This window comes from Melospiza georgiana, chromosome 3 (assembly GCF_028018845.1).
Source record: "Melospiza georgiana isolate bMelGeo1 chromosome 3, bMelGeo1.pri, whole genome shotgun sequence".
NCBI lineage: Eukaryota > Metazoa > Chordata > Aves > Passeriformes > Passerellidae > Melospiza > Melospiza georgiana.
The window spans coordinates 78,580,488-78,600,288 of NC_080432.1; the positions used below are offsets into that span (position 1 = coordinate 78,580,488).

The 19,801-nt window shown below is 40.0% G+C and overlaps 2 protein-coding genes across 3 annotated transcripts; one reads left to right on the forward strand and one right to left on the reverse strand.

Moving 5' to 3' along the window:
• The first annotated feature begins 1,714 nt into the window (after window positions 1-1,714).
• TRAPPC3L (trafficking protein particle complex subunit 3L) lies at window positions 1,715-18,485 on the forward strand. The gene is made up of 5 exons (XM_058020536.1): window positions 1,715-1,936; window positions 3,775-3,872; window positions 6,523-6,622; window positions 17,127-17,312; window positions 18,366-18,485. Exons 1-5 carry the CDS (start codon window positions 1,715-1,717, stop codon window positions 18,483-18,485), a joined length of 726 nt encoding a protein of 241 aa, XP_057876519.1.
• On the reverse strand, window positions 3,725-16,498 carry CALHM5 (calcium homeostasis modulator family member 5). Of its 2 annotated transcripts, XR_009114258.1 has the most exons (4): window positions 15,903-16,498; window positions 12,818-13,212; window positions 3,934-4,015; window positions 3,725-3,819 (listed from the first exon to the last, which is right to left on the reverse strand). XR_009114258.1 is itself a non-coding variant. In XM_058020534.1 (2 exons), exons 1-2 carry the CDS (start codon window positions 16,440-16,442, stop codon window positions 12,823-12,825), a joined length of 930 nt encoding a protein of 309 aa, XP_057876517.1. In that variant the 5' UTR covers window positions 16,443-16,498; the 3' UTR covers window positions 11,765-12,822. The 2 variants fall into 2 exon arrangements, 1 of the variants encoding a protein (XP_057876517.1); XM_058020534.1 differs by lacking the exons at window positions 3,725-3,819; window positions 3,934-4,015 and having other exon boundaries at window positions 11,765-13,212.
• Window positions 18,486-19,801: the final 1,316 nt, after the last annotated feature.

The window sequence follows — 19,801 nt, forward strand, 5'->3', positions numbered from 1 at the left end:
CACCAAGGACTTGTTTCCCTCACTGGAGCCATTGAATCCAGTTTATTTGGACACACCATTTCAGCTTTGTTTTCTTAATAATGTGCAAAGCTTTTGAAATGCAGTACATTCTACTCAATACAGAGCAATATATGTGTAAATTTACTTGTGTGCACATGGGCATGTCTATATTTTTCAAAGGATGTTGATGTGTCCTTGCCATTGCACTGTCTGGTGCACAAGGTTCCTCATGATTATGGTATTAATAATGCAGGCTGAAGTAATTAATCCATATATATTCTGAGCCACATAAATAGAAATGTGCTCATTTATGAGAAGTCTTAAGTGCTTTGTGGTGGGTTCTCTAAAGTTGAATTATGCTAATTATAATCTTTTACAGGTTGGGGTTTTTTTTTAATGTAATGCAGTACACTTTCTTGTGGAATATGGGGTTACTCTTGCAATGTGGGGCATATTTGATGCTTGTCAACAGTTGGAGACAATCAGAGAAACAAACCCATCTTAGACTCAGTTTAGAAATGCAAGTAACTATCTAGAGAATTGTAATGCCTTAGTTTTAAAATTTATTAAAATTTATATATGGGAAGTACCTACAATTGTTTCACTTATAAAATGGAATAAGGTTTTACAGGGTCAGAAGAGCACCTGAAAAAAAAAAAGGAAGAGGCAATTACATTGTAAAATTGTCAATACAAGTTCATTCTGTGTGAAATAAAAGCAATTTGGATGACTAAGTTTTACACAGAAAAAACTGAAAATCCTTTTTTTCCTGGTTGAATTGTGTCATAATTTTAAACTACCATTTAAAAAATAATCTTCCTTATCTCAAATCAATCACATCTGAATGCCTTCTGTGTATCTGTAGTAGTAAATATATGTAATTGTATTCTAGCACTGGGTCTATTAGTTAACAGAAATTAAATAACAGCATGACATTCAGAGGAGGCCATAGGTTTTTACTTCCTTTCCTGAGAAGACTCAGTTGGAATGTATGTGCAGGTAAGTCCTATAAGTAACGACAACTACCTGATTAATTTCTAAATTCACCAGTGACCATCACTGAAGTTCATTGCAAGTCAAAACTACCACGTAGGCCAAATTTACCACAGGGCAAAATAGATGAACTAAGCCTGGATGTTCATTGCAAGGATATTAAGAAATAGGGGCTCTAAGAGGTTAAGAATGAGAGAATAATAATTCTGTAAACCCCTTAGGAACATGGTTAGTGAAAGTGCCATTTGCACAAGCTGGCAGCTGTACAGGTACAGAATTTATTCCTCTGGGAAGCTGAGCTCTCTCAATCTGCCCTGGCAGCTTTACACAAACGTGGTGGTAGCAGCGCCTTAAAAGCCACACTTCCCCAACTGAGGCAGATATTAACTCTCCAGGCTACAGCAGTAAGAGTTGGCAGACTACTATAGCTTCTTTAGATTGAAAACAATCAATTTTTATTTCCCTTGTACAGCAGTATCTTGAAATTGTGTTTTTATTCTTTAGAGCTGAAGTTTGTGTTAGCTCTCCAAACACCAAAGTCTGATAGAAACAACAAAATAAATTTAGTGTCCCTATAAATGTGAGACCTGTTCTGTTTGACTTCCCATGTGTGCTAGCTGTGTATTTGATTACAAACCATTTCTATGGACAGAGTGCTTATTTATATTTTGGACAGTGGCAGATCTGTTGCCAGTCAAATTCCTCCCAAAGGGCTCAGTGCATGCAGAGAATAGGAGGAGCATCAGCAGCATTACAGATTGCAGCAAACACATCTCATGCAAAAGACAGAGGAGCAGAGAGGAGAAAAGAGAAGAGAAAGAGGATTGAGAGAAGACTGTGCTGCTTGAGGAAGAAAAGATATAAACTGACAATCAAATACATCAGGAGTTACACAAGCAGCATGTCTCGGTCACCAGGAAGAAAGCAAGAGAACCACAAAATAGTAAGAGATTTTTGTAATGTGTTATTAAAATAGTGCATGGAGAAAGAGTAACTTATTATTTTATTGATGCATCTTATACTCTCCTATTTCTGAACAATCTGAAAATACTGAAAGTATAAGGGTAAGATTGGTGGTACAAGAGCAGAGGTGCTGGCAGCATTTATGGCTACTATTCCTATTGCTGGGATTCTGTACAGGCTTGGGAAAGAGGGGCACAAAGTTTCTGAGACTGCAATCTGTTCAGAAACAGAAGTCTAAGTGCTTCAAGTATTCATGGTCTAAGATATAAATGGCAGGTAAGTTTACATACCTCTGTGGTTAGATAGCCATTCAATGAAACACAGAGAGAAGGAGATCTCTGTTCTATGCTTGAATAGTTTGACTCCAAAGAAACCTTTCTTCAGGAGTTAAGAGCCTTAGGGCTTTCTCTATGGTGAATGGTGATTTTTGACAGGAACTGGGCAGTGGAAAAATTCCTGAAGACTTTAAGACAATGTTGTATCAATTTCTGAAAAGAGGACAGAGGGTCTCCACTGAAAAACAAATAGAAGAGTGTAATAAAATTACAGTTAATATACTTAAGTTTACAGACAAAAAGTATTCCAATGGATTGCAAATGTGGCTGATAAATTTGATTACATTGATATATTATGCTTAAGTTTCTCTGAGGTAATTTTCTTGTTGCAACAGACACTTTTTTCTGAACAATAATAGCAAAGTAATACAGGACCTGTATGACATCCATTTACTCCATTGAAAACTTGTTACTGAGAATTTGGCCAAAAGTAGAAAATTTTTTTAAACAGGAGTTATCACTAAAATGAGTTTGGAAAATGATTCTGCTTAAGATTTTGAAAAGTGACTTGTTAAAACAGCAACACTGATTAAACTCCAAACTTCTGATGCAAAGGAAGCAGAACTTTCCACCCAGCTGTTCTTGCTTTGCTAGTGTGATTTGTTCTGCTGTTTTTATTGGTATTCACTGTTATTTTTCCACAGGCTAAAGAAAAAAAGCAGCACTGATCTGACCACATGCCAGAGGGCTATAGCACTTTAATTAATTGCTGTCCAAGAAGTTTAGTAAGAGTCAACCCAATCTCTAACTTAAAGGACAGCTGTTTCTCCTGCTAAATACAGACAGTTCTGCAGTGCATGAATGTGATCTGACAGGGCAGGGAGAAAAGGAAACTCTCCTCCAAATTGTTGCACACCTGAAGACCCCACAGTAGTGCTTGTGGAAGGACCAGTGCAGAGATATACCTTTGGCATCTTCAGTTGCTCTCCATGTTCCATGGGGGCTGCAATCCTCACCATCCCTTTCATCTTGTTGTTATTCTTTACCCTTGTCCTGAATTATACTATTTTTTAATTATTCTGAGCTAATTTTTTATCTACTTTTTACTTTTTAGAGAAAGCACCTAATGATTTGACTCAGATCAACTCTACCTTTGTGAATTGTTGTGCAACTGCAGAAGGATTAACAGCTCATTGCCTCTTTTCCTGCTGCTGTTTGTTATTATTCTTGGATGGTACTTGACAGAGTTTGTCAATCCAGCTTACATACACTCAAGATGCAAGAATTACCGATAATAGTAACTCTGAGTATACCAAGAAATCGTACTTATGACAACCAAAATCCCTTACAAACTCAAGTGAGGCTCAATATAGATTCTGTCATGCTTGAAATGTGGATTTCAGTGATTATGCACCCATGGACAAAAAATTTTTTTATTAATTTAAATATTATTTTTTACTTGCTTTTAATGAGCAGCAGCTTTAAAACATCGAAGGGTTGGATTTTACCTTGCTTCATTTTTGATTTTCTTATTTTCTGACAGAGCAGAGAACTTTTTGTACTCACATATGGGGCCTTGGTAGCCCAGCTGTGCAAAGAGTATGAAAAAGATGAAGATGTCAATGCCTGTTTAGATAGAATGTAAGTACTGCTTTAAATGTTCAGTTTTATCCATAATGCTGTTTGTTTACATATACATTACCTTTCAGCTTTTTGTTTATCATCTCACAAGTTCCAGCATTCTGTCTCTGGTTATAGAGAAGACAGGGAAAAGGTTCAATATCCTGTCAACAGAAACAACACTAATTTGTGAATTAAGATCAACAATTAGCTTTTTAATTTTCTGAGGAAAAGTGTCAGGATTGTTTTCATAGCTTAGACTTGTTCCTTGCTGATCCTTTAGTTATGCTAATTATTAATATAATATTGTAAATTTCATATCCTATATCCCTCACTGGTTTAGGGAGAAATGAGCCTCTCACCTTTAAGAAACCATACAGCAATGAGTGAGATGGCACAAAATGTCAATGAAGGTGAATTTTTTACATGGATAACCTCCTTGGAAAATGAAGATCCAATGTTTACAAGCCCTGTCATCCTGACTGAGATTCCTAGGCATTGCTGCCATAAAAATAACAATATAATGGAGAATCAGCAAGAAACAGCTTTTTAGCTGGTCAACAAGAACATGGAGTAAGGCCTTTGGCAGAGCAGTTAGGCTTATATTTCTGGGCAAAGTGGACATGCAAAATGGATTTACAGAAATCACAGTGGACAGAATAATCTTACCACTTTACTATTAACTTGAAAGTTTGCAAACTAGCTGTAGTCCAATAACTGTCCACGAGAGTAAATAATAAAAAAAATCATTGTTTGGGAAAAAGAAAAGTAATTTATTCACAAACTTATAAGGGATAACACCCCTCAGATACTTTTTTGTATTCACCTCTCCTTCAGATCTGGTGAAAATCAAACATTTAAAATATGCACAGGCTTCATCAATGATGCCATGGCAGAAATTACTAGAGAGCAGTTTTAGAAGATGTGGAGACAGATTTTGCTCCTTATATTTTCATTATTGCAGTTTTTTCTATAAAATCTTTTTGTTTTGAGGGAGACTTAATCATATAATGACAGGTTTCAATAAAAAACGTGTTCTTTACTTCTGTGATTATGAAACAGCCCCGCTTCACAAAGAAACCTCACATCTCAGCAGACCTGTGACAGGTGGGGACAGTGTACTTATCTCTCTCCCTCTCTGTGTACATATATAGTCTGTAGGGAGAAGGGTGTTTTTCACTGTACAGTTGCCAAGTAGCTGCTTACCAGTCTGTTATTAATTTGACTTCGCAAATCTAGGGCATAAAAGTTGAAATGTATCTAAGTAGTCTTGTATGTCACTAATACACACCTTGCTAAATGCTGATGACACATTTGCCAATGTTATTGATACTTAGGCAATAGATAAATATTTAATTGTTTCTAGACACATGACATACTGCAATTTTAATCTTCACACTGCCAAATCCACTCTTTGGTCTTGTCATCAGCTCAGTGTCTTCTAGCTAAAGATGTTGTACACAAACCAGTAAGAAACTCCACAGAGTTCAGGCTGTTTCTTTGAGTGTGTAGGGCCTCCAAAACAAAGCAGACACTGCCAAAATCCACGTAATTGGGAATGAAGAATTTCCTGAAAACATTTCTGAGATGAGTATCCATTCTTATAAAAAGTTTGTGTCAATGTTTTTCCATTTTTCAGAAAATGTTTGGAGTCACAGCTGTTTTGCAAACTAAGAAGTTATTGACCTTTGTTAATGTGTCAGAGCTAAATGAATATTTGTTTTATAAAAATTCCATTATCTACCATCCCTTTTTGGTTTTTTTTTTGTTTTTTTTTGTTTTTTTTTAATTGTAGTATTTTAAATACAAAATGGACATGGCAGCGTACAAGAACCCTGCATTTGTTGTGGTAATGAGCAATGCAGGGACCCCAGGCAGGTGCAACGGAGTGCTCCTTATTGCCAAAACCCCAGCCTTTTTAAGCAGTTAACCTGTTACCAGTTTACAGTTTTAAGGCACAGCAAGCCCAAGTCAACCAACCACCACACACCACAATGCAGACAGGATGTGGACATGTGGCACTCACACAGCACGTCTCACTTCTCATCTCTCACGTTTCTCTACCCTTATTCCAGCCGAGTCACTCTCCCATAGTTCCCTTCTACTTAGCCTGAGTCACAGGCTGGAGCCAGGTTCCAATGCCCTACCTTTATACAGCCTTTACCTATTGGTAGCATGTGTTAACTAACAACTCCTGGGGTTTTTTTTTTGTCAGCTAGTTAGATGAAGGGAGATAACATATTAGAAAAGAAGACAAACAGATAATTGTGAAGGAAAAATGATAAATGATGTGAAGTGGTAAGAGGAGAAAGTGAAAGAGATCAGGTGTGAGTGCATTTCCTATGGCACCTGAATGCTGCAACAAGGGTGCCCAGGATTGGGGCATACGTATAGACAATGTGCAAACTGTAGACAATTCATATCATCCTTGCCAGGACTATCAAGCTTAAAGAAGTATGATTCCTTAAATGACCACAGGAACAGCAGTCCCACTGTGCTGTAAAATGTGGCAGAAAGAAGAATGCAGACCAGCAAAATGTGTTGTCATTAAGTCCCTCAATTAGGATCATGCAGCTGTTTTGCTGAGGAAGCGCAAGAGACGCATTAGGGAGATGGCAGGTGGAAAGAAGCTCCCCATTCACAATGTTGCCTTTCCTTGTTTCCTCCTCAGGGGATACAGCATTGGCATAAGGCTGATTGATGACTTTCTGGCTCGTTCAGCTGTGAAAAAGTGCCGTAGTTACTCTGAAACAGCAGACATGATTGCACAGGTAAATGAGATTTGCATTTTCTAAAGCATCATCAGATTCAGTGATTTTAGCTTAAAATTATGTATTCCCTTCCTTTTTTCTCTTCCTAGGAGCATAAGTCTTAACTGTCTCATACAGATGTTAAACTTTGATATTTTTGCTTCTGCCATTTGTCTCTTCTCATCGTTGCCATAATTACCTTAAATATCTTTTTACTTTAAAATTTTAATATTAAGAATAAGGTGCAAGATTTTCTGCAAAATTAACAATCTCAGTGGTAGCAAAGAAGAACTGTAAAAAAGGAAAATGAGAGAAACATTTTCCTGACAACCCACAAATCTAATAATAAAATCAAAAAGATAAAATCAGAGCATGTACTTTCACTTTGATGGAAATTTCCCTTTAATTGAGTAGCTGTTCACACTTCTGTCAGACAACAAAGACACAGGTTTCTAAAGATCGTTTGCCCCCACTGGCAAGTTAGAATTCCAGGGAATTTCAAAGAGAAATTTAAATAAGAGTACATAACAAAGTGGCTCCCAGTAAGCAGCTGAGCTGGGGTAGAGATCCATTGGAAATGGTGAAGACAGCTGAATGAGACAGATGAGACAAGCAGCATTTCAATCACTGTTTTAAAATACACTGCCTCATTTAAAATATTATACCAGGCTGCAAAATCAAACTTTTGTTCACTTTTACATTCTTCTTCAGCTGGTATTGGTACTTTATTTTCACGTACATGTCAGATACCTGGTTTTCTGGGTTTTATTCCTCATAGTTCCCTTCTTTACAAATGCATTATTGCAGTTGAACCTTCATTCTTAAGTACATAGTATTCAACAGCAAAGTGCAGTGAGAAATTATCAATGGAAAAAGACACTGTTTCTCTGCATCTTATACTTCCAAAGAGACTTTTTAAGAGAAGTAAAAAATTACTTGGAAGGATTGGGACAAACATTAAAGCACACGCTGTCCCTTTGAAAGACTATTTTTAGCAAACTAAAAGGAGTTCTGTAGTAGGAGTATAACATTTCTGCGGCAAAATGTGATATAGATAGTATTTTCACATTTCTTTGGCAAAACAAGTTTTAAATAATCTTCAAGCACATTTGTTTGAGACACATATCAACAAAACATGTCTAAAGTGACCCAGTAAGGAGCTGCAAATACTCTATCAAACTTTTTAGCTCAGAATCATGAAGCTGTTTACATGATCTCCTTAACTCTTCAGCAGGAGTGTTCCCAGCCAGGAGAAAGTGCTTAAATACTTAACTGCATTAAGTCTTCAGAGGTATAAATCTGTTTGAGGATGAGTAAAACCAGTTCAAAGTTAAAGTAATTAAGGCAGTTCAGCAATTCAAGTAGGTAAAGCCAAACTACCTGTTAACATAGATATTATCCTTCAGTTCTTTGGAAAACAAAGAAGTCTGTAAAATCAGGCTGTGGGTGTTCCCTGTGGAAATGGAAAGAGACGAAGCAAAAGGAAAAAAATATAAAATGAGAACTACAAAGCCAGCTTCCCAGATTAAGAAATAAATACTGGAGGAAAGGTGCACCTAAAGCAGTGACTGGGGGCTTAAAACTTCCACCACTAGCTCAGGCTGCAAACCCTGGGCTTTACTGCTAATCTATACTGGCCTGGAGAAGGGCCAACAAGGTTTGATGGGGAGCCAAACTTAGCCCTTCTACACTGAGTTCCCATGGTGTTCACTGTCTTCTCATGTTGGTCCTGTGACTTGGCAGGGCTACAGTTGGGATTGGATTAAAAAAGAGATGAAACAGGACATGTGAAAGTAGGCTTTCTGGCAAATTGGGGTTAGAAATGGAAACCAATTGAGGAATGATATTAAGAACAAAGCCCAGCTGAAAAAGTAATGTTGAAGATGGGATTCAGAATTTGGATCTAAGTATAACTGAGGATTAGGGGTTTTTTGATAATTTTTCTCTATAATCCTGCAAAATCAAATTTTTAATTCAATTTCTCCTCAGAGGACCTTGATCTGATCAAATGAGTTGCAAAAAACAGCTTCTGGTTTTCGATCTAATATTTATATTACCTTCTCTAGCACCAGGAGGTATTGGTCTGTGCCAGTGGTGGAAGCAGCCTGACCATACCCTCTGGTCCACAGCAAGCTGGTGCTGGCTCACAGGCTCCACTGCTGGATTAAACAGTGCAGTGCCTAAGGATAGTTCTGTTCCTGAAAAGCAGTGGCTGCAGAGATGGGCTTTACTGTGGACACTCAGTACCCTGTGAACACAGGAAATTACCATCTCCAGAGGTCTTTCAAGAGAGCTCCCTCAAGGGGAATAACAAAGGATGGGGTAATCCAGCCATGTCACCCCCTGCCCAGAGCTGTGGGACAGGAAAAGTCCTTCTCTGTGTCATGGAAGGTCCTGCCACACAAGGTCCCTGTATATTGATTTATGGCCAGTTGGAAGGTCTGACAGAAGCTGACAGAATTTATGGAGCTGGTAAATGTTGGTTTTCAGATCTCAGCAGGGAGAGGGAAATGCATAAGCAGGTTACCTACTGTGGTAGACAGTAAACAGGACATTGAAGTGCTGCACTGTGGAGAGTAAAGAAAAGATCAGAAGACAAGTTTGGAATCAGCAAGAGATGGCAACACCTTTAATGTATCTTCCTCTTTCCAAACACTGACTGGAAAAATACTAAGAATGAAAAGTATGCTAGCAGAAATATTACTTTGGCTGCCTTTCCCCTTTTAAGCAGATGAATTCTGGTCCTTCATTAATCTGGCTATTATGTTGTCGGAAATCACGGTTTCAATTTTTTTAACAGTCCATACTTACTTGCTTGGTGTCGTGACTTTTGCATAAAAAGTTTGGATGTGAGAAGTCCCCAGTAGTATGCAGAGGGACTGAAAATTAGTGACTTCCTGAATATTTCAGTAATTCTAGGTGCTCTGTGTTTAAACACCATCAAAATGTTAACAATTTTTGTTCTTGCTGCTTGAGAGACATGGAATGCTGACTGAGTTTTTGAGAAAGGGCAGAGAATACATTTTTAATTAAAACTGCTTAGATCTTATTTTCTCATTAAGCAATGTATAATGTCATAGCATTGTAAACAACATTTTCAAAAGTGAGGTTTTACTTTATATGGGCATCATTTTGCTGGCAACCCTATGTACGTGTCTAAACAGATATTCTTTTTTCTTCCATTTCATGGATAAAAACAAGACAGATTTATGGGATGCATGTTTTAAACCACCTCATTCATTTTACCTTCAAGTCTTTTGGAGTCACTAAGGCTGAAAAAAACTTTGTTTTATGCTCTGAGAAGCTGTAAATGGTAGTTTTAAAGTAGTTGCTGTTCAGTTATAGCCTGATTTTAAGAAAAAAATCTTTTATATTCATTGATTTGCTTATCTATGCACTTAAATTGTTGTTGCTGCCAAGACATTTTCATAATTTTCAGTTTACAACTTTGCATTTTGGCCTTAATTTGGTGCTCCATTGCAAACCAGCTACTTCTTTTGCATAGTTTTCATGCAAGTTCTCTTTTACACAAGAATTTTTAACAATAGAATTTGGACAGAGGCATCATAATATAATGCAAAGTACAGCTGAAACTAAATTGAGAGCATATGAGGGCTTAGCATGGTTGAAAAGTCTTTATTCTTATAACAAACACTTCAAGTTTGATGGAGCAGCAGATGTGTAGTGGAAGAAGAGCTAAGAGATTTAAAGACTAAACCAAGAGACAGAGCACAGAAGATTGAACAGAAGTTTCTTTTTTCTTGTACACTGCTATTTTGATGGGTATCAGAATTAATGCAAAATGTAAATTTTCCAGCAGAAAATGTTGATCTTGTTGCTGTTTGGTTTTATTTGTTGGGTGTTTTTGTCTCTCTCCTGTTTGTTTTGGACAGTGTTGACAATAGTCTGTCTCTTTCTGAGCTGCCATGGTAGCTGCTGGATTCAGTAACAATGTTGATAGAAAGCAGCTTTCGCAATAGCCCCTTGAAGGAATAAATTAAATTTTTCAAACCCATACCAGCTGAAAACAGAGGGTCAAACTGGCTGTTATTTCAGTCTGTTTTCATAGAAGTATTCTAGGATCCACATGGAAATTGCATTAAGCCACAGGCGTTTTGGTAAAAGAGTCACACAGGCCTGGGAATGGGGATCAGGGAGAGAGGGGCTCCTACCAGGCACACATTGCAGCACAAAGTGTTCAGCAGCTGCTCTCAGGGGTGGAGACACTCTCAACATGAGCTACCTGCAAACATGAAGCAGGCAAGGAGGAGGAGAGGGAAATTCGTCTTGGATTTGCCCCTCCACAATAAAACACAAGATAGGGCTGGGAAGTGCTGCTGCCATTTGAGATGGCCTGGGCTGCTCAGGTGCAGAGCCCTAAGCTTTCTTCTGAGGGAAAAGAGGATGCCAAAAGCTCCAAGTGGGATCACTCTGTCCTCCTACTTGTCCCTCTACCAGCTCTGCTTTTGCCTCCATGTCCCAGCTATTATATCACACTGGAGGCCTTATTTTTACCTCAACCTACTTGTTTCCTGTATTTCTTTGATAAATTCATTAATCTACTTGCTGTCCTCCCCGTTGCATCCCTATTTACTTTGATTTTTTTAGGAAAGAGGTGGAGAGACAGTTTTGGAAAGGGAAGTTTGGCCCAGGCAGCAGGGCTGTCCTGTTAGGAGGTGTTCTATCTCCCCTTGTATGCAGGGAGGAGGTTGAAATGGGGCTGGACAGAAGAAGTTGGGGCAGTTCTCATGAGGAAAGATAAAACCAGAGAAATAGGAGGGGTCATATAGCCTGGAAGTAGGTAGATGCTGTACCAGGAGAGGTTCCTGGGGAGAAAATGGTTGGTGTATTTGCCAGGCACAGTGTCAGACATCTGCTGTAGTGACTTTCATTTTGGCAGTGCTGCATCTGTGTTTTCAGCAGCAGCAGGCTCATTTAAGCATATAACATGTTTTAAGTATGCTGCTAAGTGGGTCATGTGGGATGAAAGAACTTTAAAACTTTGTCTCAAAGGTCACAAGTTCTTGAAAACATAAGAAGAATATTCTAAGCAGAGAGTTGAATTAGCGCTTGTGTTTTTATTTCATAAAGAGTGATGGTCTGTATATAGATGTTTTTACTCGCTGAAGAAGCCAAATGAATATGAGAACAGCTGGGCAGGATATCCTGGTTTGTTGAGAAGTGCATGATTCAAGCAGAGCAAAACTATGATTCTCGGCAGACTCAGAGAGACTGGCAATAAAAGGCTGCACAAAAGCCTGTCCAGCTACCCCAGGGAAAGTAATATTGTTCTCCTTTTATACAGCATTTGCAAATGCTCTGACCACCCTGAGCCATGTGATGAATTCCAAGTGAGTGACGTAGAGCACAGGGCTCTGGGGTGAAATGTGTTTGTCAGAGGCACTGACCATGCAGTTGCCTCACCTACTGGTTCTTCTTGCTCCAGACACCAAGTTTTCCAAGGATATTCAAAAAAATGAAAGTCAGTTTACTGCAAAAATATTTTCTTGTCTTAAAAAGTGGAATTTCCTTCCAGGCCTTCTGTTGTACACTGGCTGCAGGCCCAGAAACAACAATATTACAGAGCACTACAGGCTGCACCCAGTGCCTGAAACTTGCTGAAAACTAGAACTTTATATCCATACAAAGAAAAAGTCTAGACTGGGAGCAGATAACAGGGAGATGTTCTACAGAGGCAAAATATCCAAAGACAGAGAAGCCTTGAGGGATCGCTGGTGGCTCAAAACAAGGCTGTACCTGCAATTGGCCTGGAAATGACCTGGACAGAAAACCTTTACTTTCTGTGTGTTGGCTGTCAGAAAGTCACACGAATCTTGTTATTATATTCACGCACTTTAAATGACTTTACTTGTTGACAGTCTCTAGATTTACATAGGACAAGCACACTATTTTACATAGCATTTTTAGCACATTTTACATAGCATATTGCTAAAACCCTCTTGTAGAAGCCATTACTCCTTTTGTTGTACTGTGAGCTCTTGATGCTGAGCTAGTGATGTGAACCCTGGGTGCTGTGGAGTACTGCAGCCTTTTCACTTGTGTAGGGAAATAATTTCATTCCATCCTTTTGGAGCAAGTAACTAACTGGGAGGAAACATGATGAAGAAGAAAGAGGCCATTGTCAAAAAAATGTGGAGATGAAACCAGATAGAAATATACCTATTAACAAGATATTAAAAAAAGCTGAAAATATACTTGGTCTATGGTACTTCCCTTCTGTCCGCAAGGTCCAGCATTGTCTCTCTTTCCTCACTGGTTCCTTTCTGGCCTTCCTCAACTAGCTTGTGAATCGTGCTGTAGTGCTGTTTGCTGCTGCTGAAAGAGTGGAGCTGGGAAGCATCTTCCCATGCCTGGAAAGCTGGCAGGGAAATGGGTTCTGGTTCCTTGTTTTCAAAAAAGCACTTCAGGTTTCGCTCGCTCAGCTTGGTGGCATACAGCTGGAAAATCTGCTCCAGTTGCTCCTTCTCCGTCCCCTCATACACTCTCCAGAACATCAGCTGGAGGTGGCTGACTTTTGACTGGCAGCTGGCACAGCAAGTGGTTAGCAGGGAGAGGAGAGCTGCGGTAACTATCACACACCAGCCTAAAATCTGGGAAGGCAAAAGAAATCAGTTTCAGGTTAAAAAGACCCAAGTGAAAATGCTACTTGAATCACAAATTTCTGACCACACTTTGTTTGCATTTGGTGCTGGCCTTGATTTTAGTGGGACAACCACATGGGGACTTGTCATAGGTTGGAAATGGGGATGTGTATTCTATTCCCATCTGTTAGAGGTGGGCAGTTATTTTTTGTTAATTGGGCAGTTTTCTTTATCTCTTCCACCACCAATCCTCCCTCAGGGAGATGTCTGCTGTTCATGGGCCAGTGGGTCCCATTGCATGACTAATAAAAATTACAGCACCCCATTGTGAGAAGCTCTGCCCAGGGGAGGAGCCAAGCATTCCTACCTGGATATAATCTGAAATTAAGAACATCACAGTTAGCCTTTCCCACTGCATTCCCAGAGAAGCAACTGTCTTCCCCACTGGATTCCCAGGGGAAGACCCGGCCCATCTACACCACCACCAGACCTTCAGAGAAAACCTAGACCCTTCTACAGGATCACTGCTTCAACAGAACCACACCTGCCACTGCAGGAGGGCTGCAGCCACCATTTAATGGGACTGCTGCCACCACCCTGACCCACAGGGTCTCAAGTTGTACTCTGACTCTGTCAGTTGTTTCTTTTCTTTTCTTGTACTATTACATTTTTATTTTTAATTTTCCTAGTAAAGAACTGTTATTCCTATTCCAATATCTTTCCCTGAGAGCCCCTTAATTTCAAAATAAAATAATTCAGAGGGAGGGAGTTTACATTTTCCATTTCAAGGAAGCCTCCTGCCTCCCTTAGGTGACACCTTTCTTTTCAAACCCAGACAGGACTGAAGAGAATGACTAAATCCATCAGAATAGAGGCTTCTCAATACTGCTCCTTTTGGTGTATCTTTGGTAAAGGGTAAAGTGTTTTCTAACTCCTGAAAGCATTATATAAAACTACCCAACAAAAATTACTAATTTTGAATCATGAAGAACTACATAACCAAAAAGGGCAAGTAATTTTTGTTCCAGATCAACCAGCCTTTTAAACTGTGACCACTGTTAGATGTTTTGTTTTCTGACTTCTTTTTATTAGGGAAAAAAAACTCCAACGAAGCAAATACATAATTAACCAGCATCACTCAACTCCTTTTTTTCTGTAGCAGCTTCAGATGTGGACAAAATTCTGTCAAGAACATTTTCAAAGAGCTACTTCCATAATTACTTCCTCAGCAAGGGGAGAGAATGGAAAAATGTGCTCGAACTGGTTATTGTGGGATGTGCTCCCCTAAGAAGAGTAGCAGTGTGAGCACAATTTTTTCCTGCCTTGTACCACTGGCCTAGCCAATGGCCAAGACAAGTTTTACTTGTCTAATCCATTATAACAAGTTAAAAAAAAACAAACTTGTTTTCAAACACTGGAAAAAAGTTCCAGTGTGGGACAAATATTCTAGGGCTCAGAGGCTTTAGAACTGGAACTGATTTCCCATGCTCCAATGGTGATGATATATGGAGAGTGAACTCTCATGTGAACTCTTGCACTGGTGTTAAAAAAAAAAAACCACCAGTAAAAATCTGTGTTTAGCTGATGTAATATAGAAAGTTTCTTCAGGGAAGTCTGTGAAACAGAGAAGTTTGACAAACACCTATTCTTAGGAATTGGTATAGAACAATAGTTAGAGCTTTCCTTTATGTTTCCCAATCACTTTGTACTGACTAGCGATTTTTATGGGTATTTGAAACATTGGTTTTTTTAGCAGTTTTTCACTTTCTTGCAGCTTGGAAAATGAACTCATATATTCTCATGCTAATACTGAATCCCTGGTCTTTCAGTATTTCCTATACATGCAACTTAAAGTCTCAAGCACTATCTGTTGTTGCCTTCTAACACTAACAAACAAATTGTTTTGTCTGCAGTGCAGTCTTTGTCCTATTTGCATGAGGACTTAAAAATAAAACCAGCTCTTGGAAAGGAAATTGCTCCAGATGGATACAATTCCTGACAAAAACTTGCTGGCTCCACAGAGTGTTTTCCCTTTTCTGTAGCTTTCTTTTTATTCTCTCCACTGTTTTGATTTTTTGCCTCTGAATTTATTTGCATTACAATGCAGAGAGCAAAACTGTACTACACAAATACTGTAGAAAGTAGTAAGATCTCAGCTTTGCATGATCTGCTTGCTTTATTGTTTCTCACTTCCTCCAAGCAGGACAAAAACATGCTTACATTTGTCATCACAAAAAAGAGGAACACAAATAGAAGCACATTATTTAAGCAGTCAAAGGATATTTCACAAATCTTATTTTCCAGTATTTTTCTGCTGTTAGTAACCTACAGTTATCACAATGATTTAAAATAGGAGAGTGTGGCATAAATTTTTTAATAGGACAGACCCCTTTAATGCAGTGATATCTGTTACTTCAGCCTCCAAAACAATCCAGTTGGGTTTGGTTTTTTCCCCTCCTTAGAGCAATCTCCATTCAGGAAGAAAGCTTTAGGTTTTCTAGTCTTATTGACCCTGCCATCAGTGAGGACCCCTAAGAAATATGGAATAGCTCAAACTGAACCAAAAGATGGATTGATTGTATGCCAAAACATTGTTTACATGAAGCCAACAGTTTTAACAAAACTTCTGACATCAGGATCTTCCACAGATAAAGCACAGCAGCAGTACAGTAATGCTTCTTGTTTATCACTTTTCTTACCTGGGACTGTGCTTGAAGTGTTCTTTTCAGTTCATCACTCTCTGAAAAGGGCAGGGAGCTTTTGTCACAGGCTACCTTGTGTAGCTCTTCAAAGCAGCTCTCCGATTTGCTGTGGCAAACTGCTTGTAAGTAGGCAGGATTTTTCAAGCCACTCATGGCACACTCGTAAAAAGTCCCGTTGAGCAAAGCCACGGACAGCCACATCACTGGGGCTACCAGAGCATTTAAAGTGATTTGTCCAAAGACGTAAAAGAAATGGCAGATATTCCCTCTGGGGAATATTTTCCTGGGATTCACCCAGCAGCCTGTAAAGAGTTTCCAGGTCTTGCTGTTCAAGAAGTATCCAATAACCAGCAAGACAAGAGCAGGCGAGAAGAGAAATACCAAACCGTACCTGAAGTTTTCGTTGCTGCAAGGGCATCTAAAAGCAACAAGAGAAAACACACGTTCACCTCCCATTGTCAGCAGCGCCATAAAACTGTAACCTATGGCGGTTTTCCGGTTCATAAAGAACTTCAGGATTGTTTGGAACGCATCCATCCCTGGTACTCACTGGGGAGGCGAGAGCCAGGCCGGCTCTCTCGGTCGGCAGCGGCGTGCGGCGGGGCAGAGCTGCCCGAGGAGGCGCGCCCGGCTCTCCCCGCCCTGCCGAGACAGCGCCGTGATGTCACCGCTGCGGAGCGCTGGCACGCCAGATGTGGCACAGCCGCAGCAGCATCCCCCCGGCGCGGGAAGACAGCAGGCAGTGCTCTGTGTGACCAAGTCTGCAGTCTTGGGAGCCTTGTTTTCGGTGGGCTGTTTGTTTTTTGAAGTGACTGCACATGGAGAGATCAGAGTTGTGGGAGATCTTGAGCTGTGATTATAAAAGTTGCTGGTGAGGTAGTGAATGACCTAATATAGATGCTAATGGTCCCAAGGGAGTATGACATGACTGAAAGCAGATGAGTGATAACAGTAAAACCACTTTGTGTGGAGTTGTAAATGTAGGAACTTCAAAGAAGAGCAGCTCTCTCTTGTGTTTTCCTGGGGCATCACACAGCTCTAGATTAGCATTGCTGGCTCAAGCTGATCACAGAAGAGACAAATGTACTTTGATTTCTAGCCTGTCTGGCTCTCCCCGCTTATTTCCTGGGGTGAAATTGGTCTGCAGGATGCTTCTTTCTAAAATTTCACCTCTGGTTTGCACGCAACACATTTAAGCAGCAGAATTTCATTCTTTTGCAGGTTGCTTTCAAGATGTATCTTGGGGTCACCCCTAGTGTGAGCTGCAATAGTGTCACAGGGAATGAATTCTCCTTAATCCTGGACAAAAACCCACTGGTGGATTTTGTGGAGGAGCTGCCAGCGGAACGAGCGTCGCTCTGCTATTGTAACCTCCTCTGTGGGGTGATTCGAGGTGCCTTGGAAATGGTAAAGAAGTGCACATCTGTTTTCTCCATTCTTTGTTAGTTCACAGAAGCACAGGAAAACAAAATCACTCGTTCAGATAAAAGTAGGAAATACAGTATTGTTTAACCTCTCAGGTTAAATGTCTATATCTAGACAAAAGAGGACAAGGCTGATCCTGGATCCTGAGGTAGAGAAGCACATGGGATTATCTCACCTCCACACTGTCCCTGCCTGGCTCTTCAGTCTGTTCAGTGGCTGACTTGGGTGCAGAAGCCAGGTGGGATCAGGAAGACAGGTAACACTTAAAGTGGAGGGACAGAGGGGCATGTGGGGTTCCTCCACTGCTCCTGGACCCTATCACACTTCCCTGCACAGCTGTAGCCAGTAATAGTCATTCCAGATTCTTTCCAAATACCTCAAGATAAATAATAGTCTCAGGTTACTGTGGTACCTGCTGAAAGGGAGAACAAAGTGTGGATGAGCATAATGTTAAAAGCATCAGAAGTGTATCAGATGGCAATCCAAATTTTGTTCTTAAGTTTAAGGTTTTGCAAAAAAGTAAATAAAGAGCACAATTTGAAAATTTCTGACCTGTAGAGCTTCTTCAGGGAGATTACTTTTGGGCTGCTTTATGTTTTTTGTCAACATCGGATTCGGCATAGATCTTATATTTCAAGAGACAAAAAACTCAACCCTGTGGTGTTATGTACATACATCAGTCTCAGAATCAGAGCATCTGATACAAGACTAGGTAGCAAAAGTATTATATCATAACTCTTAGTACAAGACTAGGAAATTCTGTGATCACAAAATCATTAAGTATGCAATTTAGGGTCTCAGAAGAAAGCAAAGCACTCGGGAGAAGGGTAATGTGCTATATAAATTCAAGTGTCAGTAAACTTCCTTTGTATTAGCTTAGTTGGGAAAGCTATTTTAAAACAATTTAGATATCTGTTTCCTATGAAATCTGGGAAAGGGGGTCCTCTTGTGGTAAGAGAGAGAGAAAAAAGCTCATTAGGAGGGTGGAAAACCGGGTATTTTTTTGCTTAACTAATCAGACCTGATTCTTTCCAGGTTCACTTAGCAGCAGAAGTTTCCTTCCTCCAGGACAGGCTGAAGGGGGATGCTGTGACAGAAATAGGAATCACATTTTTAAGGAAGCCTGAAGACAGAAGGCACAGAAGGAACAAATGAAAGAAATATTGGGAGAAACCTTTGCCTGGGGATATTTTGTGTCTTTTGTTTTAGAAGAAGACAGGGTAAAAGTGGCTTTGCTGAGTCAGCTGCACCAGTTAGCTGGTTGAAAGGTGAAGAAAGCAGGGCAGCAAATAGGAGGGGCAGGGCAGGAGAGAGCAATGTTAATTGTTGTGGCACAGATATCAGTAAAAAAGACTGAAATTATCTGCCCTTCCCTCTCACATACCCAGGCTCTCGAGCTTGATGGAAGTTTTATCTCAGTATTTAGTGTGTGCTAAATATTTGTCTGTATACCAATTGTTTTCAGGTAAAGCTGACGACCTTTTCCCATTTTGTCAGTAATATTTCAAAGCATGGCTGCTAGAGGTGCTTTATTTCCCTGGCTGTGTGTGGTTATCCACAAAGGATTTCTCTGCTGCCATTACTGTGTGCAGTGTCTCGCTCACAGGTGCATGTTTTGATGTGTGATGCTTTGCCATTCATTGTCCTCCACACTGGACATCCTGCTGTCTTTGAAATCAGGGAGGTATGGGTCTTCATTGCCTCTGGTGGTGTTCTTTCCAGCTCTTCAGGTCCCACATGCAGTTTTGCTGGCACGCCTGCTCAGTCCTGTGCACACTCCTCCAGGCTGCAGCACTCTGACAACTTCAGCGGTGCTTGTGTCTCACAAAGCTATGGGCATTTCCACGTCAGCCTTCTCTCCAAGAGCACTGATCTTGCGACCAAAATGAACAAAGCATGATGTATTTAATGTGTAGCTATTGTGGACCCGTACCTGTCTAAGGAAACTTCAAATAAAATTCCGAGATTGCCACACAACTGGTTTGGTGGTCGTGTTTTCTGTTCTTACCTGGCTTTCACCACCAGCTGTTGAACATCTTCCTCTTAGCAGTGGACTTGTTACCACAACATGACTGTGAAGTAGAGAAGGAGCAGCCCCAGAGAAACCCAAGTTATAGGAAAGGTTTAAAGTTGTTTGGTGTAATGCAAGATGTCTGGATAAGGTTTGGACAAAACCCCAGGTCCTAGCACAGCACACTACCCACAAAGCCACCTTACCCTCTTCTCATCAAAACACTTCTTTTAAACCAAAATACCAACAACTAAGGTCAGTGTAGCCCCAAGTTAACTCTGATTTTATCACTGTGTTTTGTACCTTCTTCTCCTATTTTTCCCTCAGTCTGTTTACGTCTTCATCATGCTGAATGAGGGCATCTCTTACCTTGGGTTCATTCTCACCAGACCTGTACAGTCCTCATTATAATCTCTCTCCCTTTGTTTGTTTTAATGGTGTGGTAAAGTGGTGGCATAGC